The following is a 24,089-nucleotide window of genomic DNA, read 5'->3' as shown; positions in this document are numbered from 1 at the left end:
CGTCAGGGGGTTAGGTTAGGTGGTGATTAGCACTAAGCTAATCACTAGCAGGCCGGACCCACGTGGCAGGGCTCAGGCGACAGGGCTCGTCGCCGGCGACCACTGGCCACGGCGGAGACCCCACTAGAAGCCACGGGAGCGGCGCCTGGGGACACCAGGAGGTTACCCGCGCTCCCGCGCATCCAGGGGAGCCCGCGAGAGGCTGCGGGGGCGGCGGAGCTCGCCGGAGCGGAGAGGCGCTACAGCCTCCTGGCGTCACCAGGAACACGGTGACGCGTGCGGCTGCGGGCTGCGGTGGCTTGAGCGACGGCGGCGACATGGACGGCGGCGAGGAGCTACGGCCGTGGAGGAAACGGCGGCTTCGACGCGGGAACGACGGGGGGGAAGAGGGGGAAAACGGGGAGGTGCTCACGGCGATCACGCGGAGCAGCACAGCGGGCTCGGGGGAGACCTGGTGACGGCGAATCGACGGCGGCAGACGGCGGAGCCCGAGGAGGAAGGCGATGGCGATGGAGGCGCTCCAGGGCCTCCCGAGGCGCGTGGCTCGATGGAGAGGTAGCCCGCGACGTGGCGGAGCTTCTGGGCGTGGAGAGAGGTTGAGGAGGAGGTGGTGGCTACGGTGAACGGCGTCGGCGGCGACGAGCTTCGCTCGGGCGGCGCGGAACAGAGAGCAGAGGAGGGGAAAGGGGTCCAGGGAGAGTGAGAGGGGTCAGGGGTGTGCGTGGCATCGCGGGAGGTGTCCAGGGCGATGAGGGGGGAGAAGCAGGAGGTGGCGCGCATGCGCGCGGGCGGCGAGCGCGTGCCCATCGTCCTCCTGGCGCCAGGAGGACGACGACTGGCACTGGCCAGTCAGCTGGGCCGGCACAGAGCCAGGCCAGCAAGTGGCCCAGGTAAGTCCAGGTAAGAGTTTTCCCCTTTTTGTTTATTTTCTATTTTTCTGACATTTGTTTGGTTTAATAAAAATGATAAACCATTTTATTTTCTTATGCCAATTTTGTAGGGGCTAGTGGTATTATTCCAGAACTCCTCAACAAATGGCATAATTTTTGGACAATATTTTATATATATAACAATATATATCCAAAGCAAATAATTACTGCATTAATTCCAAATACCCAAAATAAATATTTATGATCTCCTAAAAATATTGGTTTGATTTTTATCTCTGTCCAATATTTTCAGAGAGCAACATGAACATTTTCTTGGACCCTTTTGGAGCAATTTTTATCTGGGTCATTTCCAGAAATGATTCTGAGGGTTTCACAGATCCCCATTTCAAATTTAAATGAAATTTAGACATGATGCACACATGACTAGCTAGTCTAGGTCATACCAGAACTAGGGACGTGACATTTGTGTCGACATGTAGCCATCCATGAGCGGGGCTCCATGTAGTAGTATTAACTTAGAACTTCTTACACGCTTTCACTGATGATCTTAATTAGCATCCATATTTGTAACCAGGGGCGGAAGAGAATGACCTAATGGAAGTGGGCTTATTAAGTGGAGTGAGCAACTGAGGCATGCACCTTGCTCTATCTATCTAACATATAAAACCCTCTGAATCCAAACGGAAAGATGCTGAAAACATACTAGCTAAAAAACAAATATATAAAAGCACCCCAATGGAAGATGCTTAGAAAGGAGCTGAACTTCTTCGGACCAACGAAACGAATCCGATGAGCATCCCTGGAGCAGCGATGCACATTTTGAGTTATTTGTTACATGGAGTCGTTGTGCTGTTTCTGGGATGCCGTTTGATATTGTCTTGCAACGCTATTGCTTGCTGCTACTTGTGTCTGGCTGTTCTAGTACAGTTTAAGGTCTCAGTTTCCGATCTACGTGTTGTAAACTTGTAAATGCGTAGTAGGTAATGGGCTAATGGCCATGGGATAGCCTGATTAAAAGATGGTTGGATCTATAGCATATTATAATACAAGTGGCAGAGCTGCACACCACTGATGCATGGAGATCCACAAAGCAAAGAGTAATACTAAACTCATCACGTTGGTACGCGCAATCGCCAACTCCGATGTATTCCTTGTTTCTTTTTGGTAAAATATATTCCAAGTTGCAAACCTATTTTCACCTATATGGAGTGACATATGGAGTGGAGTCACGCTCTCACCCTCACACTTAACCGCATCCACAGTCCAGAGCTCGTCATCCTCGCCGCTTCCGCGTCCACGACGGCGATTGATACAGGTCAGTCTCTTTCTCTCCCATCTCAGTTTCTCTCCGGCGTCCTCTGCCTCACTGACTGACTCCTCTGCAGTTGGCTCCGAGAACATCAGCATTGGTTGGATCTGCCGGGGCCAGCAATGGCGGCAGCCATCGGGGGCATGGTCGCCTCGGGCGTCATCAAGGTGGTGATCAAGCAGCTCGGCTCCGCCATCTTGGGCAAGATCAAGCTGCACAAGGAACTGACCAAAGATCTGGAGAAGATGAAGATGACGCTGGAGTCGGTGGAGGCCGCGCTCAGCGACGCAGAGAGGCGGTCTATCACGGATAACGCGGCGCTCCTGTGGGTGAACCGGCTTAAGGCCGCCATGTACGACATCTCTGACATGCTCGACGACTTCGAATCTGACACCCAGTCCCGGGTATGTTCATTTGGTTGCCATCAATCTGGATCTGAACGTTATTGCTTTTTTTTCCTAGGATATTACTGATGGATCTGAATATATCTAGATGACGAACTAGATCTGGATTTCTTTTTGTAGTCAAGTAAATTATGTAAATAAATTCATCATCCAAAAAATCTGAATCCATATAGTGTAGTAAATTATCTAAATGAATCTGAATTTATTTAGATATCCTGTTCCGCTATACGGAATTACAGATAGGACCATACTTGTTAGTATGTGATGGAAGTCCAGACCAATGCCATGTGCGCTTTTCTTGATTTAAATAGCAACTGCATCTCATAAGATTGCCACCGCGTATATGCCCTTTGCATGTCTTCAATGGTACTGACGGATCAAATCATTCCTCTTGCAGTTCGGAGCTATGAGGAAGAAGATCAGTATGCCAGACAAGATGAAAAAGATGCAAGAGCGTCTACAGAAGATAACAGAAGACCATCAGAACTATCGTCTTCCGCCAGAAACTCACAGCAATGAGCCACAACTTCCTGATATCCGGGAAAATGCAGGGACTATGGTGGAAGCAGAAATCATTGGGAGGGCCGAGGAAAAACTGGAAATCTTGGCTCGATTATCTGGGAGCACCACTGAACAGACCACCTTTGTTCCCATATGGGGCTTTGGAGGCATTGGAAAGTCCACCTTGGCAAGATCGGTTTACAATCATCCTGAGTTTGAAAAACACTCTCGGGTATGGATCTATGTTTCCCAGATATTTGACTTGAAGAAAATTGGCAACACTATAATATCACAACTATCAAGACAACAGAGCCCACAAATACCTGATCTGCACAGTATCAACATTCGCCTTCAAGAGCTACTTGCTGAGAAGAAGAATGTTCTGATCATTTTGGATGACCTTTGGGAGAAGTGTCCTTCTCAACTAGAAGAATTGAAGTCTATGCTGAAGCAGGGTAAGGGGTGCAAGGTGATGGTTGTAGTTACCACACGTGATGAAGGCATTGCAAGTGAAATCGGTACTGTTCAGCCGTACAAGTTGCCTCAGTTGTCAGATGAGATGTGCTGGGATATAATGAGGCAAAAAAGTAAATTTGAAACAAGGGGTGACAAAGAACGGCTGGAGCCGATTGGAAGGGATATTGCAAAGAAGTGCAAAGGTGTAGCTTTAGCTGCTCAATCACTTGGACACTTGTTGAAGTCCAAGCCGTGTGGAGAATGGGATTTGGTCAGAAACAATCATATCTGGAATCTATCTGCTTATACAGATGCATCATCCAAACATGAAGTGCTTGGATCCTTGTTGTTAAGCTACAAATTCATGCCTCCGTACTTGAAGTTATGCTTTGCTTATTGTGCAATCTTTCCAAAGGGTCACACAATGATTAAAGAGGAGCTAATTTATCAATGGATTGCTCTTGGATTCATGGAGCCATCTAGTACATCCTCTAATTGGCAACTCGGTGAGAGTTACATTACGCAGCTTCTGGAGATGTCATTTCTTCAACATTCAAAGGTGAGTCGATTAATCCATACCTTCACAACTAATTGTGTATTATTTTATTTTAATGTTTTTCACAATTCAGATATGATGTGGATTTCTCCATAGGAAAATAAATTAGTGCACATATCCAGAGAGGAAAGATTGATGATTAGATGTTTTTGTGTAGAGGCCACCCAAGGCCAACGATTTTGAAAGTCAGGGAATTACGTGATGTGGATATAATTATTTTTAACTATATGCATGTAGAAATATAAATAACAAAGTACAAATTTACTGATACATGGCATGACGAGGTAGCAGGGAAAGGAGAGCATTTCTCAAGTGACAATAACTCCCCATTCAAGCTATAAGTCATGTATGACCATGAAACATAGGTTGTTGAGCAGAGTAGCCCGTGATGCTTGTAATCTTTGACTACCCAATGTGAATTTATACATGGTCAACAGAAAATACTCAATATAACACCCAAAATGTCCATTGATATTTCTGACATCCATCCTCCGAGCCAGGAATATGGAGTTATTAATAGCGTATGAAACAAAACATCATGATGATATACATTAAGAATTTAACTTTTAACTTCGGAACATTGTTAAAGTATATAATCTGTATATGTTGGGTTGTTATTTTATTAACTGAAGCCTGATGCGAATTAATATTCATAATTAGAAAACTCATATTAGTGACATAACAAATAGAAAAATTATGTCCTATATATACAAACACCTCTTACAAGTAGACATCATCATACTCAGCAAAATAGCTAAATGAAAAACCATAAAGCCCCCAATAACTCAACTTGTGTATACCCCCGCAAAATGAAAAAAAACACAACTGGTGTACACCTCATATCTGGAAATAACTGATTTCAGGGACCGTCTATTTATCAGGTAACTGAAAAAATGATTCATCAGTCACTTCTTATATGAGCCGTCCGATCTTCATCCAACCGCCTACAACAGATCTGGCACTGTTCACTTCAACCTCCTTTCCTTCTTCCTCCTCCCGATCCCCCACCCTACCCCGCCCCATCCGCCGGCGGGCGCTACCGCGCGCTGCCTCACCGCCCCGCCCTCCCCTCGACCTGCCCCCACCGCTATTGCTGGCTGCCGCCCGGCCATCCCTCTAAGCCCCGCCGCATCAATGGAGAACTCCGGCGATCCTTTGCACCCCCAACCCCTAATATAGATAATGGGGCTATTACTTGACCCTAAGATAGATGGTGGGGGTGGGGCTGGAGTGCAGCGATACGGTGCGCAGGCTCATCTGCACCCCCGCCGAAGAAAAAAAAATTCACAACAAATACTAAAAAATTCAAAAAAAATTCAATTATTTTTGCGTGGTAGATAATTTGGTGTGAGGTGCGCTCCAAATTTCAGATCATTTGGACATCTGAGTAGCTCTCAGCAAAAATGACTAATTTGGGGTCTGCAAAAGTTCACTGTTCATTTACTGTTCTGACCCCAATTTGTCTTTTTTGCTGAGAGCTACTTGTATGTCCAAATGATCTGAAATTTGGAGTGCACCTCACGCACCAAATTATCTACCATACATAAAATATTTGGATTTTTTGAATTTTTTGGTATTTTTTATGATTTTTTTCTTGACCGGATGCAGATGTGTCTCGGCTCAGAAATGGATATTCGGTGGGGCTGCCTCTCCTCTGCCAAGCTTGTTTCTTATCCGGCGAGGTCCAGCCAACAGTGAAGGAAGAAGGAGAAGGAACGAAGTAGGAGAAAAGTGACTGACGCAAAAAAGAATTTCAGGCACCCGAGAAATAGCGAATCCGCTGATTTCAACGTCAGCAACACATTCATTTAAAGGTTTACCTAAGAAATCAAGCTTTAGTAACGCAATACATGGACCTAGCGTTCAACAAATAGTTTATGGTTTTTAGATTTTCATAGATAGGAACAGGGAGAAAATGGAGAACATAAATCCTTACAAAGCATTCCGTCCCAATGCATATCATTTTTTATTTATGAGATATCGATATGAATAACTTGCACATAGAAAGGCATAAGAATACAATAGTTACTGTGTAGCTAAAAATAAGTAGGGTGTGTGTGTGGGGTGGGGGGGGGGGGGGGGAGTTGACTTCATCGTTAGAATAACAGCTATCAAGTCTCCACTTTGAAACATACATTTAGCAGAAAGACTTCTTTTTGTAGTATTCTGTTTGCTGGACACATTATGTTCGCCGGCTGGTATTTAATGCAAGAACCTCACCACGGGAAGCATGATTCTGGGTATATGTTGGCTTGTGAGAACCACACCTGGGGAATAATTTGACCACCTGTGATGATGTTACCGTTGATCCCTGCACATGAAGTCCCTGTGTTTTCTGGGCATTCATGTCAATCATAATGATATGGATAGTATCAGAAGTTTTATGTAAAATGTAGGTTAAATGATGAGGGAAAGTGCACATAGCCAATCTTTGATGAGGACCCTCAACCAAAGAAAACAATAATAGGTTATTCTAAATTCCAATCAACCCTTCTTTCGCTTCATAAAGTAATTATCAGTATATCGATTCCTCCATATAAGGGAAGTACACGTCAAGTATAAGAAAAATCTGATGCAGAAGACATTGTGTTGCTGACTGCACCTAAGTGTAGGCCATATGGAATGCATGAAAACAGCTGCGAATTTGGAACTAAATTGTCAAATCACAACACAAGGTACGTAGTTTCCTTAAATAACTATCAAGTTTACATGGGTTTCACTGAATGCTTATGAGAGTGCTGATCCAGACCTCACATTGGATATTGTGTCACCAAATCAGCTGGAAATGGACCGCCAGTGATATCTACTCTGCCAAATCCTGCTACAAGGTGCTTTTCTCTGGATCAACCTCCCCGCCCGCTTGGCATTTGATCTGGAAGGGCTGGGCTCCCCTTACCAACAAGTTCTTCCTCTGGCTAGCTTCGCTTGATCGTTGCTGGACTACGGAACGTCGTGTGCGACACGGCCTCGCGCATGATCCAGAGTGCATCTTCTGCTCTCAGGAGCTTGAGACATTGACCATCTTCTCGCTGGTTGTGTTTTCTCGCGGATCACTTGGCATGAGATTCTTTCCTGGTGTCGGCTGGCTGCACCACCCATCTTTGATTGGTGGCTTCAGGCCACGGCGGCATCCCCTGAGAACCTAAGGAAAGGCCTCAACTCCATCATCGCTCTTACCGCATGGGATCGGCTATCTGGAAGCACCGGAATGCGGCCATCTTGGACGGCGTCCAACCCTCCACCATCTTAGAGACAATGTAACTATTGGTACCTTCCTCCCAGTCAATGGTAATTGTAGAGAATGATTTGGTGCATCGATAATTGATTGATCGTGCACTAGGCACATATATATAGGTACAAGGGGTGCGACCGGTATCTTGTCTCCTAAGATACACGTACATACAGAGGGAGACAGATACTACAGGTACTGCATACAGAACCCGGACCTACGTACATGTACACATGTTCAACACCCCCCGCAGTCGAAGCGTCGCCGGTGACGCAAAGACTGGACCGAAAGCCCTCGAAAGTCGAGGTGGGTAGTCCCTTTGTCATCACATCGGCGAACTGCTGATCGGTGGGCACATGGAGAACACGAACACGACCAAGTGCGACGTGCTCCTGGACGAAGTGGATGTCGAGCTCAATGTGCTTCGTCCGTCGGTGATGGACAGGGTTGGCAGCGAGGTACACCGCGGAGACGTTATCACAGTAGCCGAGCGTCGCCTTGGTGACCTCACATAGCAACTCCTGGAGTAGCTGTCGTAGCCAGGAACACTCCGTGACGGCGTTAGCCACGGCCCGATACTCGGCCTCGGCGCTCGATCGTGAGACCGTGGGTTGTCGTTTAGACGACCACGAAATCAGAGAGGGTCCGAGGTAGACGCAGTAGCCGGAAGTGGAGCGTCGAGTGTCGGGACACCCAGCCCAGTCGGTGTCGGAGTAGGCGACAAGGCTGGTGTCTGGCGAGGCCGTCAAGGTGAGACCCATGGCTGTGGTGCCACGTATGTACCGAAGTATACGTTTCACGAGAGCCCAATGGGTGTCACGAGGAGCATGCATGTGAAGGCACATCTGCTGTAACGCCCCAAGACCGACGCTTCAGAAGACTTCCATATTCTCGTGATCACCGTGTGTTCCTTTTGGTGCTTGCTCTTTTATTTTTGCATTGCATCATGTCATCATGCCATCATGTCATTAATCTTTGCATCAAAACTCAACTAAATAAATTGCATGGATCTTCGATCCATTTAAATCGAGGGAAGGGTGACTTCTCTTTATAACATATCCTCCCAATATTAGGGAGCTATATTAAATATTTCTTTATCTTGGAAATCACCATAACACACTTGTAAATTATCCCAATGCCATTGTTATCTTAATTCTTGGTCTCCAACCTTGCCATATATTCTTTCTTCACTTTCCGGAGCTCCACCAAAAATCCGAACATTTTTGGACCTTCCCAACCCTCACTTCCTATTCAAATCATTTGAATTAAATTCAAATGCATTTGAATTTTTATCTTTCAATCATGCCACTTCTATTTTTCCTGGATCAAGCGCATTTTTGTGAGTCCAGGAAAATTGTCCTCGTGCTCAAATTCTTTTCCCTAACCCCCCTTTGCCTTTTCCTTCTCTCCAATGCTTTCTGTTTAAGAAAATTAAAGGAAGAAGGGGAGAGAGCCCAGCCAGCCTCCCAGGCCGGCCCATCCTTCCCCCGCGGCCATTTGCCCCTCCAAGGCCCAGCACCCCCCTGCTCTAACCCTAGCCGCTCCCTTGCCCGATCCACCTCCCTCTCCCCTCGTTCGATCTCTCCCTCCAGCGCCGCCAGAGAGAGACAGAGCGAACAGCAGCGCCTCGCCCCGATCCCCTTGCGTCTCTTCTTCCCTTCCTGCCTCGTCCTCGGCGCCTTGTCCCCAAGCTCGCCGGAGCATCTCCGTTGCCGGACGAAACCCCCGCAGGAGCTCGTCGCCGGTGCCTTCCCCTCGTGCCCGTGCGCCTTCTCCACGAGATCGGAGTCCCTCGTGCCCGGGCGTCTTCGTCGACCCTGCCGTCGGCCGGCGACCTCGTCCGCCGGAGCTCGCCTTCGCCGGCCAGTAGCAGCAACATCCAGCGCGCCCCTTCCTCCTCCATGTCGTCCATCACCCGGAGATGTCGGAGTTGCGTCAAGTCCGCCAAGCCCCGGCGACCCCGCTAGGACCTACTGAACTCGCCAAGTCCACCCGCCGCCGGCGCCCTGCAGCCGTCGTCGTCCTACTGTCGTGCTGCGCCCCACCTCCATGGCCGCCTCGCCGCCTTGGCCTCGCCTGACCCCGTCGGCCTGGATCCCATTCGCCAGCAGCCGCACGCCACTCATCGCTCGAATCCCAGCGGCCTCGTTCGCCTCCTCGCTGCTGCCTTCGAGCGCCATCGATGCATCTTCGTGGGGAACCTGCCAAGCACCCCTGGTTGCCCCCAAGCAACACACCGCAAGCGCCAAGTACCACGACGGCCCTCGAAGAGTTTGGATTCGACAAGTCCGACGACGCATAGTACACTACGATTGCCGTGTACATCTACCAACGCCGTAAACTGCTTCCCGAACGTGTGTACCACTACCATCGCCGAAGACCCGTGTAACGGAACCGTCAAGTTCGACTACCTCCGCGTGTACCACTACTTCCACTACCGTCGCGAGAACGACTACTTCCACTACGGCTCGTGAACCACTACTTCCCTCGACGATTTTGAACCGCTCCGAAAATGCATGCTTCGAAGGTATAACCCCGAGACGACCGCCCGTGAACGAATGCATGCGTTGTATGAGTTGCTTGCGTTTGCACCGTGCCCGACTTGTTCGTCGCATGCTGTAACTCGTTTCCTTGCCACCGTCTTGTGGGACACCCGGTAACCGGGATCACCCCACCATCTCTTGCGTGTTCCACACATCTGCACACTTCTCTTTTGCATCGGTATCTCAATCGAGTTACCGGTACCGATATGTTGCCGTGGCATCATTTTCGGATTCGTTGCCGTGGCACCCCTTTCTTCCGCCATGGTGACCAAATGCTTCATAACATGCTCATGTCAACATTTTCATAAAATTGCTTAAAACTTGCATTGTCATCCGCATCATGATAACAACATTTAAATGTTTAAAATTGTGTTTGCATTTAAATTGCTATATGCATATGGGGATTTTCCGGTATTGTCGTTTGTTATTTCCGGCCTCATTTAAACTTGCCTAGATAGGTTTTTTAATTATGCTTCACCCCTTGCCATGTTTAATAACATTTAATATTGTTGGGTACATAACCGAGAGAACTAAACAATTGTTGTGGTGTTTCGTCAATATGCAACTCGTTGCATATTGAGCTCGACTTAACTTGTAGTTTCGTTTGTGCACTTTGCCATGCCATGCCTCTTTAAACCGGACATGCATCATACTTGTTTGTGCATCATGCCATGTGTATGTGGTGGTTGTTTACCATGCTGTTTTGCTTCTTTCCGGGTTGCTTCTTTCGTTAGCTTCAGTTTCATTCCGGAGTTGTGAGGATTCGTTCGACTACGTCCGTTTGTCTTCTTCTTGGACTTGGTCTTCTTCCTAGCGGGATCTCAGGCAAGATGACCATACCCTTGAAATCACTTTTATCTTTGCTTGCTAGTTGTTTGTTCTATTGCTATGCCGCGCTACCTATCACTTGCTATATCATGCCTCCCAAATTGCCATGAAACCACCTCTAACCTTTGTCACCCTTCCTAGCAAACCATTGTTTGGCTATGTTACCGCTTTTGCTCAGCCCCTCTTATAGCGTTGCTAGTTGCAGGAGGAGATGAAGATTGCTCCATGTTGGATTATGTTTATGTTGGGATATCATAATATCTCTTATATTATTAATGCATCTATATACTTGGTAAAGGGTGGAAGGCTCGGCCTTATGCTTGGTGTTTTGTTCCACTCTTGCCGCCCTAGTTTCCATCATACCGGTGTTATGTTCCTTGATTTTGCGTTCCTTACGCGGTTGGGTGATTTATGGGACCCCCTTGACAGTTCGCTTTGAATAAAACTCCTCCAGCAAGGCCCAACCTTGGTTTTACCATTTGCTACCACCTATCCCCTTTTCCCTTGGGTTCTGCAGACTCAAGGGTCATCTTTATTTACCCCCCCGGGCCAGTGCTCCTTCGAGTGCTGGTCCAAACCGAGCGATGTCCGGTGCCCCCTGGGCAATCAGAGTCTATGCCAACCCGACATCTGGCTCATCCGGTGTGCCCTGAGAACGAGATATGTGCAGCTCCTATCGGGATTTGTCGGCACAGTGGGTGGTCTTGCTGGTCTTGTTTTACCATTGTCAAAATGTCTTGTAAATCGGGATTCCGAGACTGATCGGGTCTTCCCGGGAGAAGGTTTATCCTTCGTTGACCGTGAGAGCTTATAATGGGCTAAGTTGGGACACCCCTGCAGGGTATTATCTTTCGAAAGCCGTGCCCGCGGTTATGTGGCAGATGGGAATTTGTTAATATCCGGTTGTAGAGAACTTGACACTCGATTTAATTAAAACGCATCAACCGCGTGTGTAGCCGTGATGGTCTCTTCTCGGCGTAGTCCGGGAGGTGAACACGGTGTTTGGGTTATGTTTGACGTAAGTAGGAGTTCAGGGTCACTTCTTGATCATTACTAGTTGACGACCGTTCCGTTGCTTCTCTTCTCGCTCTCGGTTGCGTATGTTAGCCACCATATATGCTTAGTGCTTGCTGCAGCTCCACCTCATTACCCCATCCTTTCCTATAAGCTTAAATAGTCTTGATCTCGCGGGTGTGAGATTGCTGAGTCCTCGTGACTCACAGATACTTCCAAAACAGTTGTAGGTGCCGACGATGACAGTGCAGGTGACGCAACTGAGCTTAAGTGGGAGCTCGATGAAGATCTTGTTCGTTGTGTTGTTTCTTTTCATGTTGATCAGTAGTGGAGCCTAGTTGGGACGATCGGGGATCTAGCAGTTGGGTTGTCTTCTTTTATTTTGGTTCCGTAGTCGGACCTATGTGTGTATCTTGAATGATGTATGAATTCATTTATGTTTTGTGTGAAGTGGCGATTGTAAGCCAACTCTTTATCCCATTCTTGTTCATTACATGAGATTGTGTGAAGATGACCCTTCTTGCGACAAAACCACAATGCGGTTATGCCTCTAAGTCGTGCCTCGACACGTGGGAGATATAGCCGCATCGTGGGTGTGACACCTGCTGGACAACATACTGAATGTCCGGACGCGTCAGTGTGAGGTACTGAAGCGCACCGATGATGGAGCGGTAGAAGGGAGCGTCGGACGCCGGAGAACCCTCGACGGCGGACACCTTAGCCTTCGTATCGACAGGCGTGGAAGCAGGCTTGCAGTTAAGCATGCCCGCTCGCTCCAGAAGCTCGTAGGCGTACTTCTGCTGGTGCAGGAAGAAGCCAGTAGCCCGACGCACTACCTCGATGCCGAGGAAGTAGTGGAGAGCCCCCAAGTCCTTGAGGGCGAACTCTGTGCCGAGGCAAGCTGTGATCTGTTGAAGAAGCGCTGGCGAGGACGCAGTCAGGATGATGCCGTCGACGTACAGTAGGAGGTACGCGGTGGCGGGGCCCTGGTGGTAGACAAACAGGGAGGCATCGGACCGTGTGGACCGGAACCCCTGTTGCTGAAGGAAGGCCGCGATCCGCTGGTACCAGGCCCGAGGTGCCTGCTTCAACCCGTAGAGAGAACGGGAGAGCAAGCACACGTGGTCCGGATAGTCGGTGTTGACGAAACCAGTCGGCTGCTGACGGAACACCTGCTCGTCGAGATGGCCATGCAAGAAAGCATTAGACACATCGAGCTGGTGGACAGGCCAAGCGTGAGAAACAGCAAGCTGGAGAACATCGTGAATTGTGCCCGGTTTAACGACCGGGGCAAAGGTGTCGGTGAAGTCCGCGCTGGCGAAAGCCGCGCACCACCCAACGCGCCTTGTAGCGCTCGAGAGAACCGTCGGGGCGAGTCTTGTGGCGGAAGACCCACTTGCCAGTGATGACATTGGCACGGGGTGGCCGCGGGACAAGCTGCCACGTACGGTTGCGCTGCAGGGCGTCAAACTCCTCACGAATCGCAGCTAGCCAGTTCGGATCCCGAAGGGCTGCGCGAGCGGAGGTGGGGAGCGGGGACGACGTCGAGGTAGAAGCCACGCATGCGTACTCGTCCGATGAGTAGCGCGTGCTGGGACGCAGGGTCCCAGTCCGAGCTCGAGTGACCACACCAGTGAGGGGTGCGGCCGCGGCGACGGGAGCCGCCGAGGGAGCCACGGCGACGGGGGCCGCGGCGGGGCCGGCCGAGGGGGCCACGGCGACGGGGGCGGCGGCGTCGAGGGCCGCGACGGGGGCTGCGGCGGGGGCGGCCGAGGAGGCCGCTGCGTCGGGGGCCGCTGCAGGGGCCGCAGCGCCAGGGGCCGCCGGCGCGGGGAACGCGGGCAGGGCCGAACCTGGGGCGCGGCTGGGCGGTCCACCAAAAGACTCCGAAGGTGATGGTACCTGCTGAAACGGGAACACGAGCTCATCAAAGTACACATGCCGCGAAATGAAAACGCGGTGGGAGACTGGATCATAGCACCGGTAACCTTTGGTGTTGGGAGGATAGCCAAGGAAGATGCAAGGGAGTGACCGGGGCGCGAGTTTGTGAGGAGCAGTGGACGCGGTGCTAGGATAACAGAGACACCCGAAAATGCGAAGACCATCATAAGATGGAACCGCACCGAAGAGGAGCTAGTGAGGGGTGTAGTTCCAGCGGGAACGACAGGGGCGAATGTTAATGAGGAGGCTGGCGGTTGCGAGCGCGTCCGGCCAGAACCGAGCAGGCACGTAGGAGTGGAAGAGCAACGTGCGGACACAGTCATTAAGCGTGCGAAGGACGCGCTCGGCGTGACCATTCTGCTGAGAAGTGTAGGGGCAGGTGAGGCGAAAGATGGTGCCGTGGGACACAAGTAAATTGCGGACGGCAACGTTGTCAAACTCCTTGCCGTTGTCAGTTTGCAAGGCGAGAATGGGACGACCGAACTGTGTGGTGACATATGAATAAAAAGCGGTGAGTGTGGCAAGAGCGTCGGACTTGCGACGGAGAGGGAAGGTCCACACATAATGAGTAAAATCATCCAATATGATCAAATAGTATAAGTAGCCCGTGTTGCTAGCAACCGGGGACGTCCAAACATCACTATGCAATAACTGAAACGGAAAGGTGGAAATGTTTGTAGACTTGCTAAAGGGAAGACGAACATGCTTGCCAAGAAGGCAAGCCTCACAAGTGTGATCGTCGACCTTATTACATGAGAAGGAAAAACTCTGAAGAATCTGACGCGTAATGGTGGAGTTGGGATGACCGAGACGGGCATGCCAAAGATCGACACTGGCGGCGAAGGCGGCGGGACGACGGGTGGTGGTGGCGCCGGAGGGATGCACTGGATAAAGCTCGTCGGGCTATCACATCGGTGGAGCACCATCCGTGTACGGGCGTCCTTCACAGAAAAACCGATATCGTCAAATTCAACAGTTATAGGATTCTCACGAGCAAGGCGACGAACGGAAACAAGATTAGTGACTAAGTCAGGAGACACAAGAACATTAGACATATGCACAGGAGTGGAAGTAGAAGAAAAAGACATATGACCGACGTGAGTAATGGGTAGGGAGGAACCGTTACCAACGGTGATACGGGTGGGAGTATGAATGGGAGTGGCAGATGTGAGGTTACCAGGATGAGCACTCATGTGAGCAGTGGCGCCCGAGTCCATGTACCAGTCACCACCGCCACCATAGGAGCTCGGTGACGGGGCGGAGTGCAGTGCAGCAAGCAAGGCCGGGTCCCACGGCGGCGGCACCTGAGGAGGGTAGCACCCTCCGTAGGCCGGCGCGGGAGCAGCCCCAAAGGCCGGCGCGGTGGCGGCGCCATAGGCCGGCGCGGACCCGTAGGCGGGCGCCGGCGGGGGGCGACACCATAGCCGCTGTAGGGAGCGGCGTTCTGCGCGGCGAACAGGGCCTGGTGACCCGCCGGGCGGGGCCCAAGGATGCCCAGAGCCGGAGCCCGAGGGACCGGCATGGAGTACGCGTGGACGACGCCGGTCCACGGGTTGGTGCCGTACGTCCATGGGGGAGTCACCTGCTGCTGCTGCTGACGAGCCCCTCCCCCACCCCCCCGGCGCCTGTTGCTGCTTGCGGCCGCCCCCGTGGCGGTTGCCGCGGCGCCCGCCACCCGGCTGCTGGGGGCAGCGGGAGGGGCGGGAGGGGGAAGTACCCCGGAGGCGCTGGCGGCGGCGGCTGCTGGCGCGGCGCGGGTGGGGCGGTCGATGGAGGGGCGCCGCGGGAGGTGCCGGCGGCGAGGGTGTGGTGCTGCACACGCTTCTTGACCCCCTTCATCCGGCGCTCCTCCAACCTCAAGTACGCCACAAACTTGGGGAAGGAGGGCTCCGGCATCTAGGTGAGGTTAGAGGCGGCGTTGCCGAAGTCCTCGTTTAGGCCGGCGGTGAGCGTGCTGAGGAGGAGGTCGTTGTCCACCTTGGCTCCAATGTCACGGAGCTCATCCGCCAACGTCTTCAGGCGGCGGCAGTAGTCATCAATGGACTGTTCATCCTGGTGACAGTCAAAAAATTCCTGCTGCAAAAAAACGCGGCGCTGAAGCTTGTTGTCGGTGAAGAGGCCGTTCAGCTTGACCCACAGGGCGCGGGCGTCGTCGCCGGCGCTCACGACGGTGTGGAACAAGTCCTTGGAGATGGTGGTGAAGAACCACCGAATGATCGTGGCGTCGATCGCGGTCCACTCGGCGTCGTCCACCATGGCGCGGGAGTCCACGGTGCCATCCACGTGATCCACGAGATTGTTCTCGCGGAAGAGTAGCATGAAGTACGTCTTCCACGCGAAGTACGTGGAGTTGGAGGCATCGAGGATCACGGGGACGCGTGCATGAACGTTGATGTCGCGGATCTCGGCAGGGTCGACGGCGAAGGGGTTGGAGTAGGTGGAGGCGTTGGATGACATGGCGAGGAGATCGTGGGGAGGGAGGCGGCGCGGCAGGAAGGGGCGGCGCAGCGTGGAGGGGAAGGCGCGCGGTGGGAAGGCGGCGCGCGGGGAGGAGGGGTGGTGGCGGCGGCTTGGGGCGGCGGCGGCCCGAGGCGGCGGCTAGGGTTAGCGGAAGCTGGAAGATCGACTTGCGATAGATACCATGTAGAGAATAATTTGGTGCATCGATAATTGATTGATCGTGCACTAGGCACATATATATAGGTATAAGGGGTGCGACCGGTATCTTGTCTCCTAAGATACACGTACATACAGAGGGAGACAGATACTACAGGTACTGCATACAGAACCCGGACCTACGTACATGTACACATGTTCAACTGTAATCAAGGAGAGACCCGTAAGAAAGTAAGGAGAAACCTCAGATTTCTTGGTGGCACCGCGCCCGTGGCCTCACCTGGTCCTGATAGTATGCGGAGCAAGATAAGCTCGGTGTGCCAGTTCTTATTTTACTTATTTGCGTATAGTTCTGTAAAATACATGTAATAATTTGGGGTTCCATTTCTTATTGAAATACATGTAATAATTTGGGGTTCCATTTCTTATTTCACTTCCTACTGCGTGTAGTTCTATAATATGAAAGGCATTAGATGACAATCACACTGATTAGAATGAAATTTTGTTAATGAAAAAGAAGTTTAGTAAAAGAAAAGATGGTACAAGGTAAGTAATATATGAGATGGAAGAAGCGGTTGCCTTTCCTAAATAGACTAACCTCTGAATTTCAAACCGAGGTTAACATCTGGTAATAATCCTCTGAATTGCAAACCGAGGTTAACATCTGGTGATAATCCTCTGTTGTAAACCGAGGTTAACCTCTGAAGTGCAGAACATATCCTTGCATCAGTAGTAGAATTTTAACCAATTCTTACACTATTGTATATTACGTTCATGCAGGCTGACGCCCAAAAATTGTACCAAGACCTTGATTTCACACTGTTTGTTATGCATGACCTGGTGCATGATCTCGCAAGATTAGTCATGGTTGACGAATTTAACTTGGCGGGCCCTAACTGCCGCTATGCATGGCACACAGATTTCTTGAAGCCATTAAAGTCATCCATAACTTCATCTGAAAAGCTAAGGGCGTTGCATGGCCATGGCAGCTCATGGCCATATCAGTTCCATCGTGATGCAATTTCACCAGCTAAGTATGTCCGTACCTTACATTTAAGACATTTAACAGGAGTCAGTTCGAATGAGTTTCTAGATTCTATTGGTCAATTGAAGCAGTTGAAGTATCTTAGTGCTCCACATATGGACGATGTAAGGGATCTCGGGTGGATCGATATGCTCCAAAAATTGAATTATCTCGACCTTCGTGGTTTTCATAATATCTCAGCATTGCCAGAGTCAATTGGTGAAATGGAAGGCCTGATGTATCTTGACTTATCACGTTGTGAGAGTCTAAGAGAACTCCCACATTCGTTTGCCAAGCTCAAAGAGTTGGTAGATCTGAATTTATCATACTGTGTTAATGTTTTGGGAATAACTGAAGCTTTGGCTGACCTTACCAAACTCCAACGTTTGGGATTATCTGCATGTAAAAATCTCAGAGGACTGCCAGATGTCATCATAAGTCTCACTGAACTCCGCTATCTGACTTTAGCGGACTGCTTGCATCATATCTTCGACAGGTCATCAACAGATCAAGCCGAGAGATTCATTGACCGTATATGTACCCTTCCCAATATGGAGCACCTGGACTGTCTTCTAATGGTAATCCTCTTATTAGTATACCGGAAAGTGCTAGCCGCCTCAGGAAGTTGGTCCTTAAGGGGTGCATGCAAATTACCATGATTCCAGAATGTGTGGCTAAAATGGACTGTCAAAGCCTTTTTGGCTTGTTGTCAAATTTTTCTGTTACCGCAGATGATAGTAACACCAACCTTGGCGTTCTTGAGCATATAAACCCCGACGAGCTGAAAATCGAAAACCTTCAAAATGTGAAGTCCCGAGAAGAGGCACGCTGTATTAAACTGAGTGAAAAACAGAGGATTAGAGAATTGAGATTATGGTGGAACCATCATGCTAAGAGATCTTTGGATGACATGGAGTTGCTGATGGAGCTAGTGCCACCAACCACGTTGCAGAAGTTTGAGATATGTGGTTATATTAGTGTCAGTTTTCCAGACTGGGTAATAAGCATTGGGAATTATCTCCCTAATGTTGTCCGAATGAACATGTTTAGTTTGCCCAACTGTAACAGTCTTCCACCTTTCTCCCAACTACCAAACCTCCAAGTGCTTACTCTGGGATACATGGAAAGCCTGGAAGAATGGAACACAGCATACTCCAGTGGTGAGGATGAACTCATGTTCCGTAAGCTTGAGGAAGTGAATATATATTATTGCCCCAAGTTGAGGATAAAACCACACCTTCCTAGAGCTGCATCTTGGAGTATAAAGGCAAGTGACAACGTGCTCATATCATGGGCAGAGAGCGTGTCACACAATGGTGCTTCTTCATCTTCTCAAGCAAGAGTATCTACTAATCTGACAGTTGAGCACAGCGAGGTGCCTCTGCATCAGTGGAGATTGCTTCACCATGTACCTGCCCTTAGTAATTTGCATATCGAATGCTGCAGTGATTTGAAAAGCTCACCAGAGATCACCTGCGCCCTCATGGCCCTCAAATCACTGACACTGGAGAACTCGGCCGAATCAAAACTTTCGGAATGGTTAGGCGAGTTGACATCTCTTCGGCAACTGGTGATAAAGCGATACAAGAGGCTAGAAGAATTGCCCGATAACATGAGGCAACTCGAACAGCTACAATCATTAACACTGGATGCCTGTCGTAGCTTGAGACAGCTGCCGCATTGGTTAGGAGAACTTACCTCTCTCCAGAAACTTGGAATTTGGAACTGTACTGCTATCGCGACTTTGCCAAATAGCATACAACAACTCACAAATCTCAAGAACTTCAATATTGACTGCTGCCCTAACTTAGAGCAGTGGTGTAAAGCAGAGGAGAACAAGACGAAGCTTGCTCACATAGAACCAAAGGTATGTGCCCTGCCATATATGTTTGTTATATATAGGTATTCCTATTAACATTGCATTTTGAACGTATTCTGTCATTGGTAGTACCACGTCTTAATCTGCTTCATTTCTTCTATGCATTTTTTTTTGAAGAACGATATCGAATTTCCATGTCCTTTGCCTCACAATTCTTCTTTTATGGCCCAAATGATAATATTGACTTCCTCTATCCAGTTTCACAGCCCTGCCCCCTCTCTTCGCCCTTTGATGGAAGCCATTCCTGCCAGCCGCCGTTGTTGCCCACTCAGGTGGCCCTTGCTGCGAACGAAGACAAGAAAGTGATGCCGGAGAAAGACAGCGGAGGCGCGAATCAGGATTTAGGCCGCTCGAATGAATCGGCTGACCCCGCGTCCATCTGAATCAAAACTCCAGATTAATTAGCACACAATTCCAACGTACTCAAGTATGTGCCCTGAATGGTGCCTTCGGCAACAAAGTGCGGGGATGTTTGTATGCTACATTCGGCAGTAGATATCGTGCTACTCTGTTATGTGTTATCAACTTCCCTTGACAACGCGAATGTGATTCAGTCTCTTGTAAAGTGCGGCTTCTCGCTTGGTTATTAGTTGTGGATTCAGAGATCCAGCTGCTTGGCTTCCTTGACTCTGTTACTAGGTAAAATACTGTGAACGTTACACCGACAATTCCATCTTCAATGTAATGTATTCTTTCTTGTTTTATTGATACTCTAGGAGAAATTACGAGGCCTAGTAAGTTAAGCCAACATGGCCTGACAGCGTTTTAAACATAGCCTGTAATGTAAAGCAGGGCTGAAACAGGGCAGTCCTGAGATTGGTGCCTGCTGATACCCTTAATTAGCTCCTACCTGCATCATTGTAACATCCTGTGCAACAAGTCTCAGTGTGCTGTCGATGAGATGCCTGCTGCTCTTAGACCATCCAAGAGGAGCGCTGTTGACGAGGATCACCTGGGGGTTTTATTCGACCGGTGGATGCGCCGGACGAGCAACGTGTGCAGTAACTGGTTCTTTTCTCACAACAACAAAAAACACCCCGAAAAAACACAAACTAGTTCCTCCGCTAGGACTGGTTCATTTTATAATTGCGCAAATGATGTGTGTTCGTTGTTGATGTTTGCTCGCTCTGTTGTATCATGTCATGTATCCTGTTACCTCCAGACTTGGAAGTCTGGCATTTGTTGCTCATAAGTCTGATGTCGACTCAGCAAGTCTGGAGGGTGCTGCTCAGCGTGTGCAGGGTCCAGGGTGGCCTCCTCCGGTAAGGCGATGGTGAGCGATGATGTTCAGTCGGATGGTGATGAGCATGCATGGCATAACTGAAGCAATCCACTGAAGATCAGTGAGTACACGATACAAATGTAAGCGAGACCGTGCTGACCTGCTCAAGCTTTTGGTCAGCATTTGGCAACATATAAGTCAGTTTTGCCAGTCTGCTCTCTCTTGAGGCTGCTTCTCTTAACATCCCCAGGCTGGCCGATGGAGTGTCAGTTTCGTCAGTCCCAGCTTGCTCTTGTCGCTGTGCAGCTTCACCGCGCTTAGCCATGGAATGCGCGCGACGCTTCTCTCATTTCCACTGCATCTGGGGTGTTACAATGAGTAACCGCCTACGTGATATGGTGTTTTTGGCAGAGAGAAAGAACGTGGATAATAAGTAGCATACAACAGCTCACAAATCTCCAAGAATTAGCAATTCTCAGCTGCCCTATCTTGGAGCAGCGGTGTGAAGCAAAGGAGAACAAGACGAAGCTTGCTCACATAGATGAAAAGGTATGTGCGAGATTAACTTTGCACTTTGAATGTATTCCGTCATTGGTAGTACTGCGTATATATCTGTTATATATGTATTCCTATTAACTTTGTATATTTGGAATGTATTTCGTCATTGATAGTACCACATCATGTTTTTCTGCACTTCACTTTGTCGATGAATTTTTTGTAAGAAACGTGTACAATTTTCAAGTCTTTTCCCCCATAATTCTTCTTGTTTGCCCATGATAATACTGCCTTCCTTTATTTTATATTTGGCAGGATATCCAATTTGATAGCCCTTCTCCCCCAAGGATAGCAGCCATTCCTGACAGCCGCCGTTCTATCTCACTCCGGTGGCCCTTGCTGGGAAGGAAGATAAGGAAGTGATGCTGGAGAGAAGGAAGAAGCGTACTTGGGTATGTGCCCTGAATTATGAAATCTCCAATGTATTCCAAGCAGACATAAGAAATCAAAGTGCAGGGCAGGGATATTTGTATGTTAGCTTCCACAGTAGATATTTGTTATCTGCTCCCTTGGCAAAGAAAATTTCGGTTTCTTGTACAGAATGCTTCTTGCGGGAAAAAAAAACTATAAGCAAGAAGCTTCTTGCTTATGGTTATTAGTTTTTTTTTCCGAAAAGGGGGACTCCCCGGCCTCTGCATCAGAACGATGCATACGGCTAACTTTATAAATAAGCAAATAGGTTCAACAAGGTCTTAAAGTCTGAAACAAAAGTAAAGGCAAGCTCACAAAGAGCCAAAGGGCCAAAAACAGAAAAGTCAAAAGGCCACAACCGGCTGGCATGAGAAAGATAGGAAAACTAATTGCCTATCCTATTACATGACCGCCATCCAAATCGGTTGAAGATATCCCGTGCTACCATCTTCCACCGGATAGATCCAGTAACCAAACGCTCTCTGGCCTCCGTCGGAGTGAGTAGCGACCACATACGGATCAGCGCAGTGGCTCGGAAGATAACCTGCAAAAAATGAATATTTGTTGTTCTGTTAAAAACCAAATCATTTCTACAGTTCCAAATTGCCCACAATAAAGCACATACTCCTACGCGAATATGTCTAGCTGTTTCGGACTCTATCCCATTAAGCCACGTTCCAAATAACGTGCTGACAGAATTCAGAGGAGTAATGTTAAAGGCTATGTGCACCGTCCGTCACAAAACTTTGGCCAACGGGCACTCAAGAAAAAGGTGTTTGATAGTTTCATCCCGATCACAAAAACTACACCTAGTAGATCCTGTCCAGTTGCGCTTTGCCAAATTATCCTTAGTTAATATGACTTGTTTATGTACGAACCACATAAACACTTTAATTTTCAAAGGAACTTTGACTTTTCAAACATATTTGGAACTAGGAATGGCGCTAGAGTTGATAACATCGAGATACATCGATTTAACTATGAACTCTCCAGACCTAGTGAGCTTCCAGCGCAACTGATCGGGCTGTTGAGATAGCTGAACCTCCATCAGTCTACTCACTAAATGAAGCCATGCTTCCCAACGATTGCCGGCAAGCGTCCTCCTAAAATGAATATTAAGGGGGATGGACTGAAGTATCATTGCAACATAAGCATCACGTCGTTGAACAATACTATAAAGGGACGGGTACTGAAGCGTGAGTGGCGTCTCTCCTAGCCAGGTATCCTCCCAGAAACGCGTCGTAGTGCCATTACCGATTATAAACTTTGTCCTATTGAAAAAGGCTGATTTGACTCCCATGAGCCCCTTCCAAAAAGGCGAGTCCGCCGGTCTCACTGTCACCTGGGACAAAGTTTTGGACTGCAGATACTTACTACGGAGAATCTGCGCCCATGTGGCATCAGTCTCAACAGATAACTTAGACATCCACTTGCTGAGAAGACATCTGTTCTTGACTTCAAGATTTTCAATGCCAAGACCCCCTTGGTCTTTTGGTCGACAAATAATATCCCATTTGGCGAGTCTGTATTTTCTTTTTAGTTCATCGCTCTGCCAGAAGAATCGGAATCGATAGAAGTCCAGCCTTTTCCTAACTTCAACTGGGACTTCGAAGAAAGACAAGAGAAACAAAGGCATACTCGTGAGCACCGAATTAATAAGAATTAATCGGCCTCTGTATGACATGAGCTTGCCCTTCCAGCAACTCAGTTTCTTCTCAAAGCGATCCTCGATGCACTTCCATTCTCTGTTTGTCAGCTTACGGTGGTGGATTGGTATACCTAAGTAAGTGAAAGGTAAAGCCCCCAAATCGCACCCAAACAATTGCCTATAAGCCTCTTGTTCCTCATTGGCTCTACCAAAACAGAACAATTCGCTTTTATGAAAGTTAATCTTTAACCCGGTCAATTGTTCAAATAAGCATAACACCAGCTTCATATTTCTCGCTTTTGCCAAGTCGTGCTCCATAAAGATGATCGTATCATCAGCGTACTGTAGGATAGACACACCTCCATCAACTAGATTAGGCACCAAGCCACCCACCTGACCAGACTCCTTAGCCCTTCCTATTAAAATTGCCAACATATCAACCACAATGTTAAACAAAATAGGAGACATCGGATCACCTTGTCTCAGGCCCTTATGTGTCTGGAAATAATGACCTATATCGTCATTCACTTTAATTCCAACACTCCCTTTTTGCGTGAAAGATTCTACCTGGCGTCGCCAGGCTTCATCAAAACCTTTCATACGTAAGGCCTGTTGAAGGAAAGGCCATTTGACCTTATCGTACGCTTTCTCGAAATCCACCTTGAAAACAACTCCATCTAGTTTTTTCGTGTGAATCTCGTGGAGCGTTTCATGAAGGACCACAATCCCTTCTAGGATGTTTCTGTCCGGCATGAAAGCAGTTTGGAATGCTGCACCACAGAATGCGCAATCTGCGTGAGCCTATTAGTCCCAACCTTGGTAAATTTTTTGAAACTAACATTAAGAAGACAGATGGGCCTGAACTGCTCAATTCTCATAGCCTCTGTTTTCTTAGGAAGCAGGGTTATCGTTCCAAAATTCAGGTGAAATAACTGAAGCTGTCCCGAGAATAAATCATGGAACATCGGTAACAAATCCCCCTTAATAATATGCCAGCATTTTTTATTGAACTCCGCCGGAAATCCATCCGGTCCTGGAGCCTTATTGTTTTTCATCTGTGAAT

The 24,089-nt window shown here is 48.8% G+C and overlaps 1 protein-coding gene across 4 annotated transcripts; it reads left to right on the top strand.

The window, feature by feature from the left end:
* The first annotated feature begins 945 nt into the window (after positions 1-945).
* Positions 946-19,894, top strand: LOC109774159 (putative disease resistance protein RGA4). Of its 4 annotated transcripts, XR_005763613.3 has the most exons (5): positions 947-2,205; positions 2,276-2,603; positions 3,001-4,119; positions 17,068-19,178; positions 19,389-19,894. XR_005763613.3 is itself a non-coding variant. In XM_073502836.1 (4 exons), exons 2-4 carry the CDS (start codon positions 2,322-2,324, stop codon positions 10,824-10,826), a joined length of 1,605 nt encoding a protein of 534 aa, XP_073358937.1. In that variant the 5' UTR covers positions 946-2,205; positions 2,276-2,321; the 3' UTR covers positions 10,827-10,927. The 4 variants fall into 4 exon arrangements, 3 of the variants coding, with proteins under 3 accessions (XP_073358937.1, XP_020188463.1, XP_045087630.1); XM_073502836.1 differs by lacking the exons at positions 17,068-19,178; positions 19,389-19,894 and adding an exon at positions 10,623-10,927 and having other exon boundaries at positions 946-2,205; XM_020332874.4 differs by lacking the exons at positions 17,068-19,178; positions 19,389-19,894 and adding an exon at positions 5,725-6,109 and having other exon boundaries at positions 948-2,205.
* The last annotated feature ends 4,195 nt before the right edge of the window (positions 19,895-24,089 follow it).

The sequence above is a fragment of the Aegilops tauschii genome, chromosome 7, assembly GCF_002575655.3.
Source record: "Aegilops tauschii subsp. strangulata cultivar AL8/78 chromosome 7, Aet v6.0, whole genome shotgun sequence".
In the NCBI taxonomy this organism is placed as follows: Eukaryota; Viridiplantae; Streptophyta; class Magnoliopsida; order Poales; family Poaceae; genus Aegilops; species Aegilops tauschii.
Note: the sequence above shows the minus strand (reverse complement) of the source record. Positions and strands in the feature narration are given on the sequence as shown.